Source organism: Ilyonectria robusta, assembly GCF_021365365.1.
Source record: "Ilyonectria robusta strain PMI_751 chromosome Unknown BGZ61scaffold_19, whole genome shotgun sequence".
Taxonomy (NCBI): Eukaryota; Fungi; Ascomycota; class Sordariomycetes; order Hypocreales; family Nectriaceae; genus Ilyonectria; species Ilyonectria robusta.
Genome location: NW_025764453.1, coordinates 124,124 through 142,008, shown reverse-complemented (window position 1 = coordinate 142,008; position 17,885 = coordinate 124,124). Strand labels below are relative to the sequence as shown.

The following is a 17,885-nucleotide window of genomic DNA, read 5'->3' as shown; positions in this document are numbered from 1 at the left end:
GTTCTTTTATCTACTTTGGATTTGGAGGAGACATGGTAAATCGAGATGTGAGACGAGAGTGCGAGGGTGATGTTGGGCCCGAGCGATCCGTGAACGTCGACTGCTGAGAGGTGCTGAGCGTAGTATCCTTGGAAATCCGATTGTCAATGAGCACCACGTCAAATCTCCCCGCGCTTACAAGCTGTGGTGACGAGACTTCTGGTACATACGACCATAGCTCTTAGAAAATACGGGATCCCGTCCGCTCTCCCTTAGTCAAGCTGAGAAGCGGTGAATTAGTACTCGGGTCGGTGACGACCGGGGAATCCTCACTGTTGTATGTTTTTTTTTGCCATTTTTTGGATCATTTGTTGGCGTTGAAAGTGGTGGTCGTTGGAAAAGCAGGCATCGTGTAGAGAGCTTCGGTGAGGAATGTGGCTCGAGATACGAACTTGGGCAAACTAAAAACGCCACGGGCTGCAGGTATTTAGTGCGAAGGTGAAGCTGTTAGGTGAGGACTTGGTGTTTCTAAAATGCCATGTCAATTTCTAGGGCAAATAGCTTAGTTAGGTGTGCCTGCATTTTGTGTTTGTACTTGCAGTGCCTGAATGCAGCGTGCGCGATTCAAAGAGCATTCTCTGTTGTGTAAATCATCATCCTCCCTTTCAGACTTCCCATACTTCCTCTTTTAATATGCATTTATTGCGTGCTCCCGCCATGCCGTATGATTCATTCCTCGTCTCTCTTTGAGATCTCCGGAACACCACCAACTAACCGCACAATTCTCTGGGAATGCTGCGAGAAACCACCCCCTGCCTGCTACTCGGGCAACTTCCTCAAGCCTTCCCCGGCTAAGCTCCCAAAAGTTGACGCTTGCGTCTCGCTCGCCCACTCCTCGCTTGCCCTTCTTCTTATCAAATCTTCCCTCGTACACTTTCAGACCCAAAGTGCCACCCGTGTGTAGCCTTACCACAATCCTAAGTATTTTCAAGACATGGCCTACAACTAGAAGTTGTAGGCTTATTAGATGAGCCAGGAGGGACGACAGGAGAAGAAGATCATTCGGTTTCGCAAAGACAGGTCGGGCGAAACCAAGGTGTCTCCCAATAATCACAGTCAAGCAGGAACGGAAGGGGGCGCTCCGGAGTGTGACATCACCAATGTGTACATCGGAGACCTGGTTGTGGTGTTTTTGGCGATCTTCTATCCGAAGAATTCACACCCATGACCGAGACCAAGCCCACGGGGAAGAAGCCGGTATTCGACTCGACAAAACACGCAACCTTGCCTCCATTTGCAGATGCACGTGTTCTTGTTCGCCGACTCTCAGCCGAGGACGCGAACCTCATTATCCACATGAAGATCATGGGTATTGCAGACTTTTGTTGCTTCCAGCGAGAATGGAAGAGCAGGTTGTTTACTATCACGAGTGGGCTACGGAGGATCGGTTCCACAGGTAACAAGCGAAAGACTGGTTGGTAAAAAAATTCCACGGCCCTCTGCAAGCAATACATCACAGACCGCGAGACTTCTCTTACGAGGAGAAGACCCCAAATCGCAAGGGAAAGATCATGGGTGTTGTCAACACGGCCCCACGGCATTATGTATTACACGGCTCGATGGCCAACAATGATTTATCCGATAGGAGCGACACCAGTGAGCCAGCAAATACCTATAATGTGAGGGCTCAGTGACGATTTAAATATAATTAACCCTTACTAGGCCCTTTAGCCGGCTTTTCCAAGTCGGATTGACGCTGATGCCGCATGCAGATCTCTTCATAGAGCTGAAGCAAGGTCTTCGCGAAGTGGCACTTTCTGATATCACGATTATTAAGGTCATTCTTCCTGAGAAAGGGCTGGAGCAAGATGACACTACCCGAACGGCATCGGCTAGGTGAGTCGATAGTAGGTTCACCCCTCATCGCTGCCAACTTGGACATTCCCCGGCTTGGTCATGCTCTTGCTCGAGACCATACGTAACGCTGAAGCATTGCAATTGAAGGGATCAAACCAGCGATATCAACAATTCGCGCTCGATTTGGCCAGGGCGGGGATATGAGAGAGGACACTGACGACATCAAGGACCTGCTCAAGGAAATGCCAGAAGGTGCTGGATGGATGGAGTATTTACCGTGATGGTCTCCAGCACATCGCTCATTTCTTCTGTGCAAGATCCCATACCGACCTGAACGATGTCTTCAAGCCACTTGAGGTTGAGGCCAAGGAACTTACGAAGATCATCAAGGCTCCCAAAGCACGGAATTCTGCGGATGGCCTTGATATGGGGCATGACTTGGGGTAAGTTTTCGGGATTGGGAGCGGCTGATGGTTTATGGCTAAGCAATGCCGACTAGGAGCTTCGACGGACGGTAATGATAGCTAGCTTTCAAACGGGAGGATGAACTCAAATCCCAAACCCACTACTCCTATTTTATCAGGGTGGAATTTAGGGTTGGTGCCATGTCAACAGCCGGTGGAGTAGTAGATATTTTGAGAGTTGGTGCCTGACAGATAGTCAAGAAACAGTCGAGGATGCCGGGACAAAGGTTTGGGTACCGTGGAGGAAACGGTTCAGTTTATATCGAGGAGAAAGCACTTGAGTCGAATGATTTGTAGATGCAAATCACAAGGTTCCATGTCCTCTCAAATTCGAGAAAAGTGTTTGAATGCCAATTGCGCTTAGTATTAGATCACTATCATACGCAAAGCAAATTATCCAGGTTGCTGTGGGCATTTAGTTCTTCTTCTTACCAATTAAGCTGCTTTCTTATCCCTTTTATTTTCTCCCATCGTGGGGAGCGGGTAGGCTACAGGTACTGGGGTCCCATAATACGTAGTGAAACAGTCTCTTTGGCTTTGCAACCATTTCAGCGCATGGCGATCGGTGTCGAAGGTACGCTTAGAAGTGAATGAGGTGGATCCAAAACTGTAGCCGTACTATTTTCAAGCTGAGTTCAGTCATATTTGAATACATGCAAACGGAGACTAAGACGTGAAAATGTAAATAATCGATTTGAAATACTGGCATCTCGGAAGGGATCTCAAGAACAGCACTTCAATGTCTTCAAACAAAACATTTCCAGAATGTTGCTGCTACAGGGTAACTTTATGTGTTGTTCATCTGGCGACCAGCTTAGTCAGCACACAGATTTGAGGCTCCGAGCTTGGTGGAAGCTTTGGCCGGCCCCACGATCTGCCATTGACAGAAGGAACTGCATTCTCTCCTATCGAACACTTCACCAGCCTTCAACCACGTCACTCCCTTCAGAAATCGATTCACCGGTTTAAAAATATACCCCGACTGTCCATAAGCCACTGTGCGAAGGAGAAGCGCCACCCGGAGCACCGACAAAGATGCCAAAGGAACGGAATTACAACCCCGTTCAAGCCCAGCGCAAAGCTGACAAGGCTAAAGCAATCAAAAAGGGTGCGTTGACTTCTTCAAAACCAATCCTGGCGACTCTAACACGCGAATTTAGGCAAAGCGGAAGTACAGGGACGTCGAAATGAGCAGCTGGCGCGAAAGAACCCCGAGCGACTACAGAAGCAAATCGACGACCTCAAAAAGATCACAACGAGCGGTGGCAAACTCACGCGCCACGAGGAGCAGACACTAGAAGGCCTAGAAAAGGAACTACGGGCTGTGAAGAAGGCGAGAGACACACTGGGCGATAAGGCGCCGTCATTTGGTCGAGGATGGAACCGAGACGACTCTAGGTCTGGTGTGCTAGGAAAGAGGAGGAGAGGCTCCAACGAGGCAACTGCCAGCGACGACGATGTTCCCGAGGATGTCAAGAATATCCCAATGCCTCGAGACACGCCACCTCCAATCCCGAAAGAGGTGCTGGACAAGTGGTACTCGGAGCGACGCGCACGGAGGAACGCAGAGATTGCAGCAAAGCAGGAGGAGGAGGGCAACATACCAAAGAGAGAAGAAGCGCCAGTTATCGAAGCCAAGACGGTCTACGAGGCAAAGCCGGTGGTGCGAGATCTCAGGAAAGAAGCCGTGTCGGCGTTTGTGCCGACAGCGGTCAAGCTGAAGATGGACAAGGGCAAGGGCGAGGGCGGGCTGATGGAGCCGGAGGAGGCAGACAGGTTGGAGAAAGAAGGCTACCTGAAGACGGGCGACACGAGCGGTCAGGCACCAGCGGCGACAACGGCAACGACGACAGCCCAAGGACGCCCTTTCCGGAATGTGATAATGGAGGATGTGGATGACGAGGAGGGTTGAGATGAATAATTGAGGTTAGTCAAAGACGTCAATCTCCAATGCAATTTGCAATTGATGTGGATGGACTGCATATCATGCATAGGCGACAGCAGGCGACAGCAGGCGCAGGTCGATGTCCGACGTCTCAGCCGATGCGGCGTCTGCAGATGAGCCAACACGGTGATTGCAGCGTGCGGCGTGCATACATACGGTCAAAGAATTGCATATCATGTGGGCCATGTGACTCTTTTGCCGGCGTCGACTGGTGGAACCCGGGGAAGGGATCCATTAAAGAAGGGGATTTTGCGTCATGGGTGTGGGCTGAGGGATGGAGAAGGAGACTCCGAGACGGTTTGCCATGCAGCGAATAAGAAGCCGGTTGGTGCAGGCAAAGATCACTTCGAACAAGAGAGCTGCTTAGAGTCAAGCTCATGTCAACCAAGCAACCAAGCAACCAAGAGAGTCCCTTGATGCTCACACCTAACCGTCGCCTTGCATCGAATACGAAAAGCCAACCAGGATCGAACTCCGGCGATGTCGCCAACCCTCGCCAACCCTCGCCATAACATTACCCTTCTCAGCTCAGCGCATCTCACTAGCTCGCAAACTCCATACCGCAAGTATCCGCGAACAGGTGGAGCCAGGCGCGAGGAAACGCGAGGGCCGAGCAAAACAGCAAATCAAGAGTTTTCATTACCTTACGCTTCAATCCCTTAGTAATAGCTGGACCCGTCAGATGCGCCCTCCGAAAACGGGGCCCTTGTTGGCCTGGGACGGCGCCGAACCCCGACCACACTATATCAGAGCCGATCCCTGGGGAACGCCCCCCTCCGACACTGGGGTAAAAAATTCCGAGTCTTCAGTATGGGCACCTGTTGAAAAGTCGACCAAAGACCAGAGTTGCGAGAAGAAACGAGTCAAGACAGAACGCAACTGCACGAAACAGATATGGATTGCCACCAAGTCACCTCTCGCGCCCTTCACGATGGCGCCGAATCCTTCAGCGATGTCGAAAACGCCGCCGAGATCACTCCGGAGGTTCGCCCCGGCCAAACCGGCCTTGACCTTGAGAAGCGCGCAACTGTAATCTCGTCGGCATCTTACGAAGAAACCTATCCCGAAGGCGGCTTTCAAGCGTGGTCTGTGGTCGCGGGTTCGTGGTTCGCCCTCTTCGCTTCGCTGGGACTAATGAACACTCTTGGTACCTTCCAGGCCTATGTTCTTGACAATCAACTCAAGGGCTATAGCGAAGGCACGGTTGGATGGGTCTTCTCCATCTACACCTTCCTTGCTTTCTTCTGCGGCGTCTACATCGGGCCAGTCTTCGACAAGTATGGCCCCAAGTGGCTCGTCATTGCTGGCTCTGCCTTCACTGTCAGTGGCATGATCTTTATGAGTTTCTGCACCCGTAAGTCTACTTTACATATCCCAACAAGGATGTCCTCGCCGCGCGTGCTAATCGTTTACAGAACTGTGGCACTTCATCATTGCCTTTGGACTCCTCTGCGGTTTTGGCTCCTCGCTCCTCTTTACCCCCTCGATTGCTGCAGTCGGCCACTTCTTCAAAGCGCGCCGCGGCCTGGCCACAGGTATCGCATCAACCGCCGGCGGCCTGGGCGGCATCATCTACCCCCTAATGCTGAGCTCGTTGATTGGAAAGATCGGGTATGCGTGGGCAACCCGCGTCATCGCTCTCATTTGCTTGTTGTGCAGCTTGATCGGCATCTGCCTCATCCGATCCCGCCTCCCTCCAGCCAAGAATGCCACCGCCCACCCGGACTTTCGGATCTTCAGGAGCCTCCCGTTCCTCTTCACAACCATTGGCATCTTCCTGCTCGAGTTTTCCCTCTTCATCCCGCTTGGCTACATCTCGACGTATGCGCTCCACCAGGGCTTTGGAAAGGATTTCTCTTACAACCTCTTGCCTATCTTGAACGCTGGGTCAATTGTCGGACGAGTCCTCCCTGGTTACTATGCCGACGTCATCGGCCCATACAACGTCAGTATTCTTGCCGTCCTCCTCTCCATCATGGCGACGCTGTGCATTTGGCTGCCCCTGGGTCACACCACAGGTGGTGTCCTCTTCTTCGCCGTGCTTTTCGGATTCTCGAGCGGGACAAGCATTGCCATTGCCCCTGTATGCATTGGAAGGCTCTGCAAGACGCAAGAGTATGGACGTTACTATGCGACTACATACACTGTGGTGTCCTTTGCCTGCTTGATTGGCATACCCGTCGGTGGCAGCGTGGTACAGGTCAACGGCGGATCGTACTGGGGGCTCATTGTCATGACCGGCACGGTGTATGTGGGCTCTATCGTCGCATTTTGCGCGGCCAAGGTGAGCATGTTGGGATGGAAGAGCTGGGCGGCAGCTCTCTAGATTCTCAACCTCGAGCGCGGCTCAACATAAAAAGATTGTCAACATGAGTAAAAAGGAAAACGATACCACGGTAGGAGTTTGGGATTTACTGATAAAATTGGAAAAGAATAAAAGGAACCGGAAAACGGGCAAATGCATGGGTCAGGCGTCTCTGGATAGCATTGGCATTGTGAGTTACCTGGAGTTTAGCCTGCGGACCGATTTTGTGCGATTCTGTGGGTAATGCCTTTATGTAGTGTCTATCCATAGGTCTATCTACTTCAAATAACTCTCAAAGATATCTCCCACTGTCGTGCGATGCGAGATCTCCGCGTGACCGGCCCCTCATGCTGCGTTGTGGATAGATTTCGGGAATTAATTCTGTCCAATCGTCGAGTGCCTCGGCTTTCATTGCGACGGTGTTGGGTCCATCATGCTTCTAGATCCCGCTGCTCCACATATCTGCATCTAACACGAGAGTAGGAGAGCCAAGATAAAGCTCAAGACGCTGCTGGCATACTTGCTCTCTCAGAGGGCCTCTTTCAAAGCGACTCTTTCAAAGCGACTCTTTCAAAGCAACTCTTTCAAATACCCTCAAGATGCAGCAAACACCCGGAAAAGACGACTATGGATACGACCTGGGGACATACCATCGCCAAGTCACGGCGGCCACCGACGACAGTCAAACATGGTTCGACCGCGGCCTCGTCTGGGCGTATGCCTTCAATCACGAAGAGTCGGTCGTCTGCTTCGAGCGCGCCATCGAATCCGACGCCAGCTGCGCCATGGCATACTGGGGACTGGCGTATTCCGTCGGCCCCAACTACAACAAGCAATGGAGTTTCTTTGACGACACAGACCTGGCAATCGCAGTCGGTCGGGGCTACAAGGCAGCTCAACTCGCCCTCGCCAACATGGCCCACGTCACGCCCGTCGAGCAGGCGTTGATCAAGGCCCTCCAGTTTCGGTACCCCCAAGAGCAGCCGGCTCCGAATTGCGGCGCCTGGAACCAAGGCTTCGCCGACGCCATGGGAACGGTCTACGCGGCGTTCGTGGACGACTTGGACGTCATCACCATCTACGTCGACGCCCTCATGAACTTGACGCCATGGCAGCTGTGGGATCTGCGAACCGGAGAGCCCACCGAAGGAGCGCGAACGCTGGAGATTAAGGCAATCGTCGATCGTGCCCTCACCTTGCAGGGCGCTCTTCAGCATCCCGGGCTGTTGCACATGTACATCCATCTGATGGAGATGTCGCCTTCTCCGGAGTCTGCCCTCCCTGTGGCTAACCATCTCCGTGGACTTGTTCCAGACGGAGGCCATTTGCACCACATGCCGAGCCACCTCGACGTGCTTTGCGGGCGATACCAGGAGGCTATCGAGTCCAATGCCCAAGCAAGCGTTGCCGATGAGAAGTTCCTGTCCAGGGCAGGGCCTCTGAACTTCTACACCCTCTATCGGTCGCACGACTATCACTTCAGCGTCTACGCTGCCATGTTTGCCGGCAAATACAAGGTGGCCATCGACACCGTAGCGAAAGTGGAGGCCTCCATCCCCAAGAGTCTTTTGCAGGTGGAATCGCCCCCCATGGCGGACTGGCTCGAGGCGTTCCTCACGCTTCGCGCACACGTGGCGATTCGATTCGGCCGCTGGGAGGACATAATTGACCTTGAACTTCCAGAGGATCAGAACCTCTACTCGACGACCACGGCGATCCTGCACTACGCAAAGGGGGTTGCATTTGCTGCGACGGGAAGAGTCCAGGAGGCAGATGATCAGCGGGCTCTGTTCAAACAAGCCGTGACACGAGTGCAGGCGTCGCGTACTCTCTTCAACAACACGTGTCGAGATATTCTCGGCGTGGCAGAGGCGATGCTAGACGGTGAAATCGAATACCGACGGGGCAACTTCGACGTGGCGTATGAGCACTTGCGCCAGGCGATGCACCGCGAGGACAATCTCCCCTACGACGAGCCATGGGGGTGGATGCAACCCACGCGACACGCCTACGGTGCGCTCTCGCTGGAGCAGGGCCATGTCGAGCAAGCGCTCGAGGCGTACATGGCCGACTTGGGCATGGATGACACTCTCTCCCGCGCCTTGCAGCATAAAAACAACGTCTGGGCGTTGCATGGAGTCCACGAGTGTCTGCGGAAGCTGGGCCGCACCGACGCCGCAAAGGAGGCTGAGGGCGCGTTGGCGAAAGCAGTCACCATGGCGGATGTTCCTATTACTGCGTCTTGCTTCTGTCGACTGGAGACGGAAGATGTCGGCCAAGAGTCGACTCACTGTCGAAGTGGTTGCAAGGAGTAGAGTAGTGTTTGTTGTGAACTTGGCTATACCCCCAACACCAGTCTGACACGAGCCCGTCTTTGGATATGTACATTCATAGCAGGTGTAAATAATAACATCTATACTGTTTTGGTAACGGCTCATCTTGTATCTGCTCCAAACATACAGAATCCGCCTCCACTGTCATGTGTGCTCCCCTGTTATTAATGCGCACATTCCGCCAAGATGCTCAGTCCCGCTTCAACCCCTTGATATGCTGCTCGTGCAACTCCTTCACGGCGGGAATAATCAGACCCTCGATCTCGACGCCGGGATCCTCGTGCGGGAGCTCCTCGGCCTGCAGCGGGCGCAGCTCTGCCTCGCCCCAACCGCCCTCGCGAGGCACGCGCACCCACTGGTCGTCGCGGCCGGGGCTCACGAAGACGACCTCCCACTTGCGCGTCGACAGCAGGTTGCCGATGACCAGGTGGTGCTGGTAGCGGTCCAGGCTGTACCGCGCCTTGTGCACCAGGATGGTCGGGTCCGTCTCCAGCTTGAACGACACGATCATGCCCTCGGGCGCCCACCCGTCGACCAGGTTCTTGAGGAACTTGGGCACCGGGTCCAGGTCGACGATGAGGCGCTTGGAGCGCGGCACGGCGGGCGACGAGTCGAAGTTGTCAAACGTCTCCTCGTCCTCCTGCTTGCGGGCGTCGACGGCGTTGGTCGACTGGATCTTGTGCTCGGCCATGCGGTCCGGCGGCACGAAGAAGTCGGACACGGCGGCGGCGAGGTAGAGCAAGCCGGCGGGACCTAGGGGGCGCATGAGGCGCGCAATGCCGCGCAGCTCGTGCAGGTAGTCGACGATGGTGACAAAGGGCAGCATGAGCAGCATGTTGTTGTCGCGCGCCTGGCGGTACTTGCGCAGCACGCCGCGCATCTTGTCCTCGTCCTCCGGGCGCACGGCGATGCGGCCATCACCGGGCGTCTCGGTCAGGAAGTCCAGGAAGCAGTCCGTGGCGTGCGAGTAGTGGCGCGAGTACGGCAGCAGGCTGAACTGGCGGTGCAGGAAGATGACGGCATAGCCGGCCTCGAGGAAGTACTCGGCGCTGGTGGCACCGCGCGTGCCGGCGCTGAAGTTGTCGATGTAGCGCACCGTCTGGCGCTCCAGGGGAACCGTGGTGCCGCCGGAGGTGATGAGCACGACACGCCGGCCGCCGGCGCTGTGGGCGGCGATGAAGCCCCGTGCGAGGGCCGTGTGCGCCTCCAGGTTGCGCGGGGCCGGGTTTTCGGCAAAGTAGACATCCTCGGCGGCGAGGGCCTCGGCAGTGGATGATGCGGGCGCGGCCATGGTGGGGGGAGAGGAGGAGGAGGTGGTGGAGGACGGTGGTGAAGAGGCGGAGAGTGAGGCTCCGGAGCACAAGTCGGAGCACAAGTCGGAGCCGGACGTGCAGCCGGAGTCTGATGCGGAGTACCCGGAGCTGTCTGACCCGGAGGACCGGCGAGCCAAGTTGAATGAGAGGGAGAGCGAGGACTGTGGCGCCGAGTCTTGCTCCGCGACGGTCTGAGGCGATTGCGATGAGGGAAAAGAGGAAAACGGAGACGGCTGAGCCATTTTGTTAGCTGGGGAGCGCATTTCCGTCACCTTGTCCGCGCAACAACGCCCCATCACCCTGTGCTCACAATTACGAAGCAGTATCCATCCCGGGTGGTGGTCTCCATGTAATTAATAAGAATGAAAAGGGAAAGAAAAAAAAAAGTCCCTCGCTTGAGGGATCCTGCTCGGACATGTGTGGGCTTCTCCGACTATCCGAGGGATCGTCTCCCGCGTCCGGATCGCCGGAGGATTCCATTTGAGGGGGTTGAGGGTAAAGAGATGCCGAGTTGGTAGCCCGCGATCGCAAGCTTAGTCCTCGGGCCACGGCTGTTTTTGGGGGGGGGGGGGGGGGGGGGGAGCACAGGGCGATAACGATGCCCCGCTGGAGGCTGGTGGGATGCGGTGTTTGGGGAGGAAGGGGGCGTGACTTACTCTGAACTTGAGGCGAACTGAATTCAAGACGATGGATTTTTCTTTCTGCTCGTCACGAGTGAAGCCCCGGATTTGTTCAACTCACGGCCATGATCTGATCGTGGTGGTGTCCGGGGCAAACGCGGGGCGCTGAGCGATGCGGCCCGGCGTCTGGTCCGTGCGGTGCCGTCCGGGACGCCGTGAGTCGATTGTCCTGTCCGACGGCCAGATCTATTAGTGGGAATTGGGTTACGGCATTGGTCAAGTAGTTATCGGCCCCCAGGGAATTCTTAGGACTTAAAGTTGGGGAATTGCATGGAGAGTTCATCTCCCACGATGAGCTCACATTGTCTACTCGTAAGCGCAAAGGGGCTCAGGTATCAGCACAATCGAGGGAAAATCGAGTTGTCAGATAAATACTGAAATACGGAAACAATCAACGATCCACCCAACCTAGTATAGTTGTAAGAGAGCATTCATTCTATTATTAGTTGGATTCAGACGCCCAAACCCAGCCCCCAGAGCCCTCATCCCAGTATCTATAATCCTGCTGTCCCTCGTCCCAAAGCCACTGAGGACCCGACGATCCTGCCAACCCGTGTACGCCGTCCGTGGAATACGGACTGGCTTCTATCCGATCAAACCAGTAATCCCTGGTACCGACCGGCACGAGGCCCTTCTTTTCCAGGTTTCTCAGAACCTCAACTGTCCACTCCTGGCACCTCTGCGCGGGGACCTTCTTCGCGGCAGCTTTTACCTTGTTTTGATCCTGCTCGCTGATTTCGCCAACGTAGCAGTGGTCCGACACGCCAAAGGTCTTGAACCGTTTGTTGTTCTGGATTAAAAGCTCGTACTCAGTGCCCTTGCTTGGGCCGCCGGTGACGTGGTACCATGTGCACTTTGTGGAATCAGGGGCGCGGAGCATGATCATCCAATGCACGGGGTCACTGCCTCGGCGGTGGCCAAACGCAATATATATTTCGAGCCTACCCATTATAGTGAGACGTCCTAAGTGGAGTATAAAAGTAAAAAGGGTAGCCAGTATGGCATGCACTACGGCAGGCTGATATGCCCAGAGTAAGCAACGGCGATCGACTGGAGCGTTGAGTTATCTTTCCTCCTCATCTTGCACGCAACCGACTTGTTCTCTTATAATCAGTTTACAGGTTATTCTATGGCTATAGCCATGGGCCGTGCCGTCTTGCATGTTCGCCGTGATAAAGCGCGCTGTTCGGGAAAGGGAAATCGTGTCAAGTCATGGTAACTATCCTCATATTCTCGACAAACAAACAGGGAAACAAACGAACGAACAAACGAACGAACAAACAAGCCGTTTGACAATGGCAATCATGCTTTAAGCGAATTTATATTCATTGTTTGAACGATTCATCATACACAAAGGGCCGGTGTCTGAATGGGTGGTTGTCCTTTGTGCCCTATATTGGAGTTGGTATATCACTTGCCGACCTCGCGTCTCACAAAACTTCTCTTCCCCTCCTCCAACCTTCTCTGACCATCATCCTTTCATCCAAAATGTCGCATTCCAAAACGTCAACACCGCCACGTTCGGCTGGCGACCCCATCTTTGTAGTCGAGCCCCAGGCACCTCACACCCATACTCTCATTCTCCTCCACGGGCTCGGCTCCAATGGCGAGAAGTTCGGAACAGAGCTTTTGGACACTGGAGTTACTTCATCGGGCTGTAGGCTGACGGAGCTTCTGCCCGGGGCTCGCTTTGTCTTCCCTACATCCAAACGTCGCCGCTCCAGCGCTTTTCGTCGCTCGATGCTTACGCAGTGGTTCGACATCGCCCGCCTTCCAGATCCGTCTTATCGCAAGGAGATCCAGCTGGACGGCCTTGCTGAATCGGCTGTGGAAATTTTGGCCATCTTGGAAGATGAGCTCAAACGTGTTCCGGCTCAAAACATCATCCTCGGAGGACTGAGCCAGGGTTGCTCCATGTCACTCGCAGTCCTTCTCTCCTTGGAATACCCACTCGGCGGTTACATTGGCATGAGTGGCTATCTTACTTATCAATCGGATCTTGAGATTGCCGTCGCAGAAGATGATTTCATTGACGACCCTTTCTCAAATGATGACGATCCTGCCCAACAAGACCCAAGTGTCAAAGCACAAACTTTCGAGAGAGATCTGCAGTCCTTGAGCTACCTAGAACAGCCAACGAAAGAAAGAACCTCGTGTCGTACTCCCGTTTTTCTCGGACACGGGAGCATTGATGAAAAGGTTCCTTGCGCCCTGGGGGAAGCTGCGGCACAGGTCATGCGGGATTCGGGATATCAAGTAGATTGGAAATGTTACGAGAACCAGGGCCATTGGTACAAGATACCCGACGAAATTGATGACATCGTGAACTTCATTGTGTCACGGGTTGGGTGGGAAGTAGGCGCAATTAAACAATCTAATTAGATCCATTCTCCTAGTAATCTAGGCAGAGGCGGTGGTCTAAAATTGAACCCATTTACTTCCAAAGCATACTTTAACTATACAAACCTTTGATCCTTAGTGAATAACCTCTCGAGAATTCCAGAAGACAGCTAGTTCTTGGTGATAGGGCTTGAGGATTTGATCCACCGCTCGACTCCGACTCCATGCATCTTCCCAGCCAGAGGCCCCCACCGCCTTGCAGTACTCCCAGTATTCGGGGTAGTAACCAGAGAGCTCCCAGTCAAGGATAGCAACGACCTTGGAGCCTTGGACTAGAATGTTCCGCGGGTCCAAGTCGTTGTGCGTCAGAACAATTTCGTGGCCCTTCAGGACGTTCGTCCAGACATCGCATTTCCAGTCAACAAAGGTGTATGGCCGATCCTTCTTCATCGCCGCCACGATTCCCTGGTTGAACTCCTCTTCGGATTGATAGGGTCCGTATCCTTCCGGCTCTTCGCAGAAATACTGGTCGTTGCACGCCGTGCCGTCGATGCTCCCAATGAAGGTGCCCTTGAAGCTGCGGAGCTGCGCCATGTAACCGCGGAGCTGCGAAATGACCGACTCCCGTTCGGCTTCCGTGTATCGCGGCCAGGCCTTGTCGAGGTTCTCGCCCTCCACAAAGTCCATGAGGATGACGACATGCCCTGAGGCTTCATCTCGGTATGCGCTGTGGACCTCTGGGACGGGGATGGAGGTGTTGGCATGGACGAATTTCATTACCTCGGCTTCTGCCATGCGGACGATGTCTCCGGTTTTCATGATCGTCTTGGAATCGATCTTGAATACCGGGGACCACGTAGATAATCTGGTGGCTTTGGAGAGCTGTTCCTTCGAGACTGTTCGAGCCATGGTTGTTTATCAGAGCGGAAATATAGGAGGGTGATGACGGCAGAAGGGATATGAAGCACTACAGACTGATAGTTAGGGTGGGAGATGCGGCGAGGTTCTCTGACCTCACCTCGGGGAGACTTCTTGAGCCCTTTTAAGGTCATAGATGAGTCAAAGCTGAGAATAAGAGCTGTGCGTTCATGCCGACGACTTTCATTGTCCTGAGTTCATCCAACAACAATACCTAAGCCACGGTGGGTCTATTCTAGACTCCCTTGCATCTTCAGGAAAGCCACAGAACAAAATTCATTGTCTTCGAAACCACATGTACATATATCTTAGAGTATTACTATTGGCACAGTACCATATTGGCATTGGCACAGTATGCATGCGTTATTTGACCCCGATTTTTTGGCTCGGTATTTTGGATCTTCTCTCTGTTACACTAAATTTACGTATAAGTCAGGAAACGTAACGAATAATAAGTAAATTAACAGGTGTCTATATAAGATAACAACCCGTAAGCCCAGCTGCAGCTAAATTATTTTAAAAAAATATATCTCTGTAGTCTCTCCTCTGAAAATTCGTAACTTTAGGCCTAGCCCGGCGATTATTCCGGTGGCTGTAAGGGCCCCAGTTGTGTAGCCGGGATGACTTCCTCTGCCCCTGCCTCTAGTTCCCCGGCCCCTACTACTTGTAGGAGCTTGTGATAGCTGCTACCTGCAGGCTGCGGCGGCTGCCGGAAAAGTAGGTTACGTGACGCATACTGCCCCAATAGCAATACTCATCTTATATTTTATGTCTGGATTCTGTATGTCAAAGAGTAGAATTAAATGTCCATACAGCTCATGAGGTTAGATACGTTGTTAAATAACTGCTACCATTCTACATAGTATTTTAAAGGTTAAGGTGGAGTTTGTAATAAATGATTTCTTATTCTTAGGATGTCTTCATCTCACCCGGATTCTATTTATTTCTTGGGATATGGATGGGGTATGGGTGTAGTATGCTCCCCATACTGATTATACATAAATACAGTTACATGGCGGATGGTATTCTTATTCTTATTCTTATTCCTCCTCTTTCAATACCACTCATTTCCCGGCCGTCAACCTCCAGGCCCGTAGGGGTAAGCTCTGCAGGTGGAGCACCTTGGGCTTGATGTACCACAAGAAGGTCACTACACCAAATGCCACACACAGCAAATTTACAGAGTAGTATCCGTCATGAATCATCTCACACGTGCCTCCTCCGCTCTCGCACCTCTCCTTCTCAACCTGCAGTGCGCATGAGAAGGCCTCGGTCACAAGCGGGCCCTTGAGACCCTTGGCATCAGACTTGCCGGGGTTGCACGTCGCCACCGTAAAGGTATCGACAAGCTGCAAAACAAAGTATCGTGGGAACGTGCCGCCAAGGTTGCAAACCCTGTAATATGTTAGTAAATATGTCGCTGCAACAATAAATGGATGTACTTACGTCGCCAAGAGTGTCATGTAGGTACCGCCAATGACGGGGTCGGACACTCGGGCGTGGAAGGCGGAGACGGCCACGAACATGATGGTGTTTGTAAATGTCGAAAAGAGATGTTCAGCGATGACGACCAACAGATACCAAGGCGTCACGCCCTCCGAGGGGAAGATGGCCACGACAAACTGAGCGGAGAGGGCAGCGATGAGACGGCCCATAAAGCCCCAGCACCAGAGGCGCATGGGCGTATACTTTTGCGACCACATACCAGCATAGTAGCCCAGGCCAATTTCGAAGGGAAAGTCGATGAGAACAGTCAGGGCCATGTTGTCCTTGCCGAAGCCTTTATCCAGGAGCTTCAGGTTGGTGACACCGTCGTTGGCCTGGAAGCCAATCTTGGCGATGAGGTGCACAATGATGATGGTCTGGACATTCTTGAGCTTGAGGATGCCCCACATGATCCTGTACACGTCCCAGACGCCGTCCTCGTTGTGCGACTTCTCTTCCCGCTTCAGAAGGCCGAGGCCAATGGTAACAATGATGTAGGCCCAGCCCCAGAACTTGAGATATCCACCCAGAGAGAGGAGACCCTCGTCGGAAGGCACGGCTCGGAACCACTTGTTGGCAAAGTCGGCGGCGTTGAAGGCGAGGAAAACGGTGTACGACATGAAATGGCCAGCTGTAAGGCCCACGGTCTGCGCGGTCGACGCATACGACACATTGCCAGGCGTCAGCAGCGTCAGCGCCCATCCGTCCACGGCGATGTCCTGGGTGGCGCACATGAGGACCAGGAAGAACCACCACAGCATGAAGGAAAAGGCCGTCATGCCGCCAGGTTTGCCGGCCGTAGCCAACATGCCCTCAACATGCGACCCCAAATACAGCATGCCGAAGCCCGAACAGAACTGGATGGGCACGATCCAGGTCTTGCGGCGTCCAATCTTGGGGCTCCACACGGCGTCGACAAAGGGGCTCCAGAAGAGTTTCAGAGAGTAGGGATACGAGGCCAAGCTGAAGATGCCAATCTCGCTGTAAGACATGTGGTTCTTGAGGAGGAAGGGCACGGAGCCGGTGGCCAGGCCCATTGGGATGCCCTGAAGGAAGTATAACAAGACCAGCAGCAGGAAGTTGCGCTGGTCCTGGAGAGGGAGGTCGAAGAAGCCGTGGTTGTTGAGGGCCGGGGTCTTGGGGACGGGGTCGTCGAGGGAGAAGGACTCGCTGGCCATGAAGCTGTCGGCGACGTTGTCGGAGTTGGGGGCCTTGCGGCGCATCTCGACTCCGTTGCTCATGGTGGCGTGGCCGTTGCCGTTGGCGGCGGCATTCGCGTCGTCTGTTTTGAGCGTGAGGGGAGGTCGGCGGGGTGTTTTTTGAGGTTTTCGGGCTCTGGCGGTCATAGGTGGCGGGAGGGAGGGAGGGATCGCGAGGAGCGAGCGAGCGACGCGGGTGCAAAAGAAACGAGAGGCGGCGGCGGCGGTTGGCTGAGAGAGTGCGCTGAGAGCTGAGAGCTGAGAGCTGAGAGGCTGAAGTACGGGACTACAGAGTACGGGAGTACCTGTGGAGGGAAGGGCCCTGAGAGAAAGGGAGCTGCTGCAGGGTGGGTTCGGCAGAGTCAAGGATGGAAGCGCGCGAGTGTGACGGGGGCGTATTCGGTGTCTCGGTGGCGTCAGGCGTAGTCAAAGAGTACTACGTAGTAGGGTGTGTTTGAAGTTGGAGGTTTGATACGAAGAAGCAAAAGTAAAGGGGCGACGTCGAGGTCTAGAGGCAAGAAGTTGGATAAATGGTTGAGAGAGTGTGGGAGAATGAGAGAACAAGTAGACAGTAGAAAAAAGACGTCAATCCATCAAGGCCCCGATATGGAAAAGATGACAAAGTCCAGGCAGCGAAGGGGAGCGGGTCGCGGTTTCAAGAGGTAGGTAGAGAAAAAATACTAAGAGAGACCAGCCAGAAAAGAGAAAAGAAGCCTACGCCCTGCTACGTATCCGTACAAAGTAGGTACAGTGGTTAGTGGTTAGTGGTTAGTCCGGATGACCTGGCGTTGCGCATCTGCATCTGGATTGGCGTCCAAGCTACCGCATCCGCTACGCTACGGAATACCGTGGCCTCAACGGAAGTCGGGCGCCGACGGATTGGATAGATTTGGATGGATGGATGGATGGATGGATGGATGGGGGATGGTTTGGTTTGTCAGGGAATGGAGGATGGATAACAACAGATACGATTCGATGGATGCGCTGGCCGCATTAATAATGATTGATTATATGTGTGGATGGCATCAGATGTGGCCACGCTGCTTCTTCCGTCCGCCGTTTACATG

At 53.7% G+C, this 17,885-nt stretch overlaps 9 protein-coding genes across 9 annotated transcripts; 5 read left to right on the top strand and 4 right to left on the bottom strand.

Moving 5' to 3' along the window:
- Nucleotides 1-1,203: 1,203 nt before the first annotated feature.
- Nucleotides 1,204-2,443, top strand: BGZ61DRAFT_590999 (uncharacterized protein; the record flags this gene model as incomplete). Its single annotated transcript, XM_046256666.1, has 4 exons — nucleotides 1,204-1,457; nucleotides 1,702-1,875; nucleotides 2,064-2,279; nucleotides 2,336-2,443. The coding sequence occupies 4 exons, from the start codon at nucleotides 1,204-1,206 to the stop codon at nucleotides 2,352-2,354; spliced, it is 663 nt and encodes a 220-aa protein (XP_046100258.1). The 3' UTR covers nucleotides 2,355-2,443.
- Nucleotides 2,444-3,335: 892 nt separating this feature from the next.
- Nucleotides 3,336-4,212, top strand: BGZ61DRAFT_496690 (WW domain binding protein 11-domain-containing protein; the record flags this gene model as incomplete). The annotated part of the gene is made up of 2 exons (XM_046251047.1): nucleotides 3,336-3,408; nucleotides 3,461-4,212. The coding sequence occupies 2 exons, from the start codon at nucleotides 3,336-3,338 to the stop codon at nucleotides 4,210-4,212; spliced, it is 825 nt and encodes a 274-aa protein (XP_046100257.1).
- A 927-nt stretch (nucleotides 4,213-5,139) lies between these two features.
- Nucleotides 5,140-6,571, top strand: BGZ61DRAFT_481580 (major facilitator superfamily domain-containing protein; the record flags this gene model as incomplete). The annotated part of the gene is made up of 2 exons (XM_046249306.1): nucleotides 5,140-5,599; nucleotides 5,661-6,571. 2 exons carry the CDS (start codon nucleotides 5,140-5,142, stop codon nucleotides 6,569-6,571), a joined length of 1,371 nt encoding a protein of 456 aa, XP_046100256.1.
- A 578-nt stretch (nucleotides 6,572-7,149) lies between these two features.
- BGZ61DRAFT_481579 (uncharacterized protein) lies at nucleotides 7,150-8,865 on the top strand (the record flags this gene model as incomplete). Its single annotated transcript, XM_046249305.1, has 1 exon — nucleotides 7,150-8,865. One exon carries the CDS (start codon nucleotides 7,150-7,152, stop codon nucleotides 8,863-8,865), a length of 1,716 nt encoding a protein of 571 aa, XP_046100255.1.
- Nucleotides 8,866-9,073: 208 nt separating this feature from the next.
- On the bottom strand, nucleotides 9,074-10,174 carry BGZ61DRAFT_360480 (DNA/pantothenate metabolism flavoprotein; the record flags this gene model as incomplete). The annotated part of the gene is made up of 1 exon (XM_046241175.1): nucleotides 9,074-10,174. The coding sequence occupies one exon, from the start codon at nucleotides 10,172-10,174 to the stop codon at nucleotides 9,074-9,076; it is 1,101 nt and encodes a 366-aa protein (XP_046100254.1).
- Nucleotides 10,175-11,318: 1,144 nt separating this feature from the next.
- Nucleotides 11,319-11,756, bottom strand: BGZ61DRAFT_481577 (uncharacterized protein; the record flags this gene model as incomplete). The annotated part of the gene is made up of 1 exon (XM_046249304.1): nucleotides 11,319-11,756. The coding sequence occupies one exon, from the start codon at nucleotides 11,754-11,756 to the stop codon at nucleotides 11,319-11,321; it is 438 nt and encodes a 145-aa protein (XP_046100253.1).
- A 608-nt stretch (nucleotides 11,757-12,364) lies between these two features.
- On the top strand, nucleotides 12,365-13,258 carry BGZ61DRAFT_360254 (acyl-protein thioesterase; the record flags this gene model as incomplete). Its single annotated transcript, XM_046241158.1, has 1 exon — nucleotides 12,365-13,258. One exon carries the CDS (start codon nucleotides 12,365-12,367, stop codon nucleotides 13,256-13,258), a length of 894 nt encoding a protein of 297 aa, XP_046100252.1.
- On the bottom strand, nucleotides 13,244-14,255 carry BGZ61DRAFT_457309 (kinase-like domain-containing protein). Its single transcript, XM_046246638.1, has one exon. The coding sequence runs from the start codon at nucleotides 14,123-14,125 to the stop codon at nucleotides 13,352-13,354; it is 774 nt and encodes a 257-aa protein (XP_046100251.1). The 5' UTR covers nucleotides 14,126-14,255; the 3' UTR covers nucleotides 13,244-13,351.
- Nucleotides 14,256-15,198: 943 nt separating this feature from the next.
- BGZ61DRAFT_360192 (acetyl-coenzyme A transporter 1-domain-containing protein) lies at nucleotides 15,199-16,965 on the bottom strand (the record flags this gene model as incomplete). The annotated part of the gene is made up of 2 exons (XM_046241148.1): nucleotides 15,199-15,529; nucleotides 15,581-16,965. The coding sequence occupies 2 exons, from the start codon at nucleotides 16,963-16,965 to the stop codon at nucleotides 15,199-15,201; spliced, it is 1,716 nt and encodes a 571-aa protein (XP_046100250.1).
- Nucleotides 16,966-17,885: the final 920 nt, after the last annotated feature.

What these genes read in the sequence shown, in the direction of transcription:
- BGZ61DRAFT_457309 (XM_046246638.1), bottom strand. Translation starts at nt 14,125, where the DNA reads ATGGCTCGAACAGTCTCGAAGGAACAGCTCTCCAAAGCCACCAGATTA.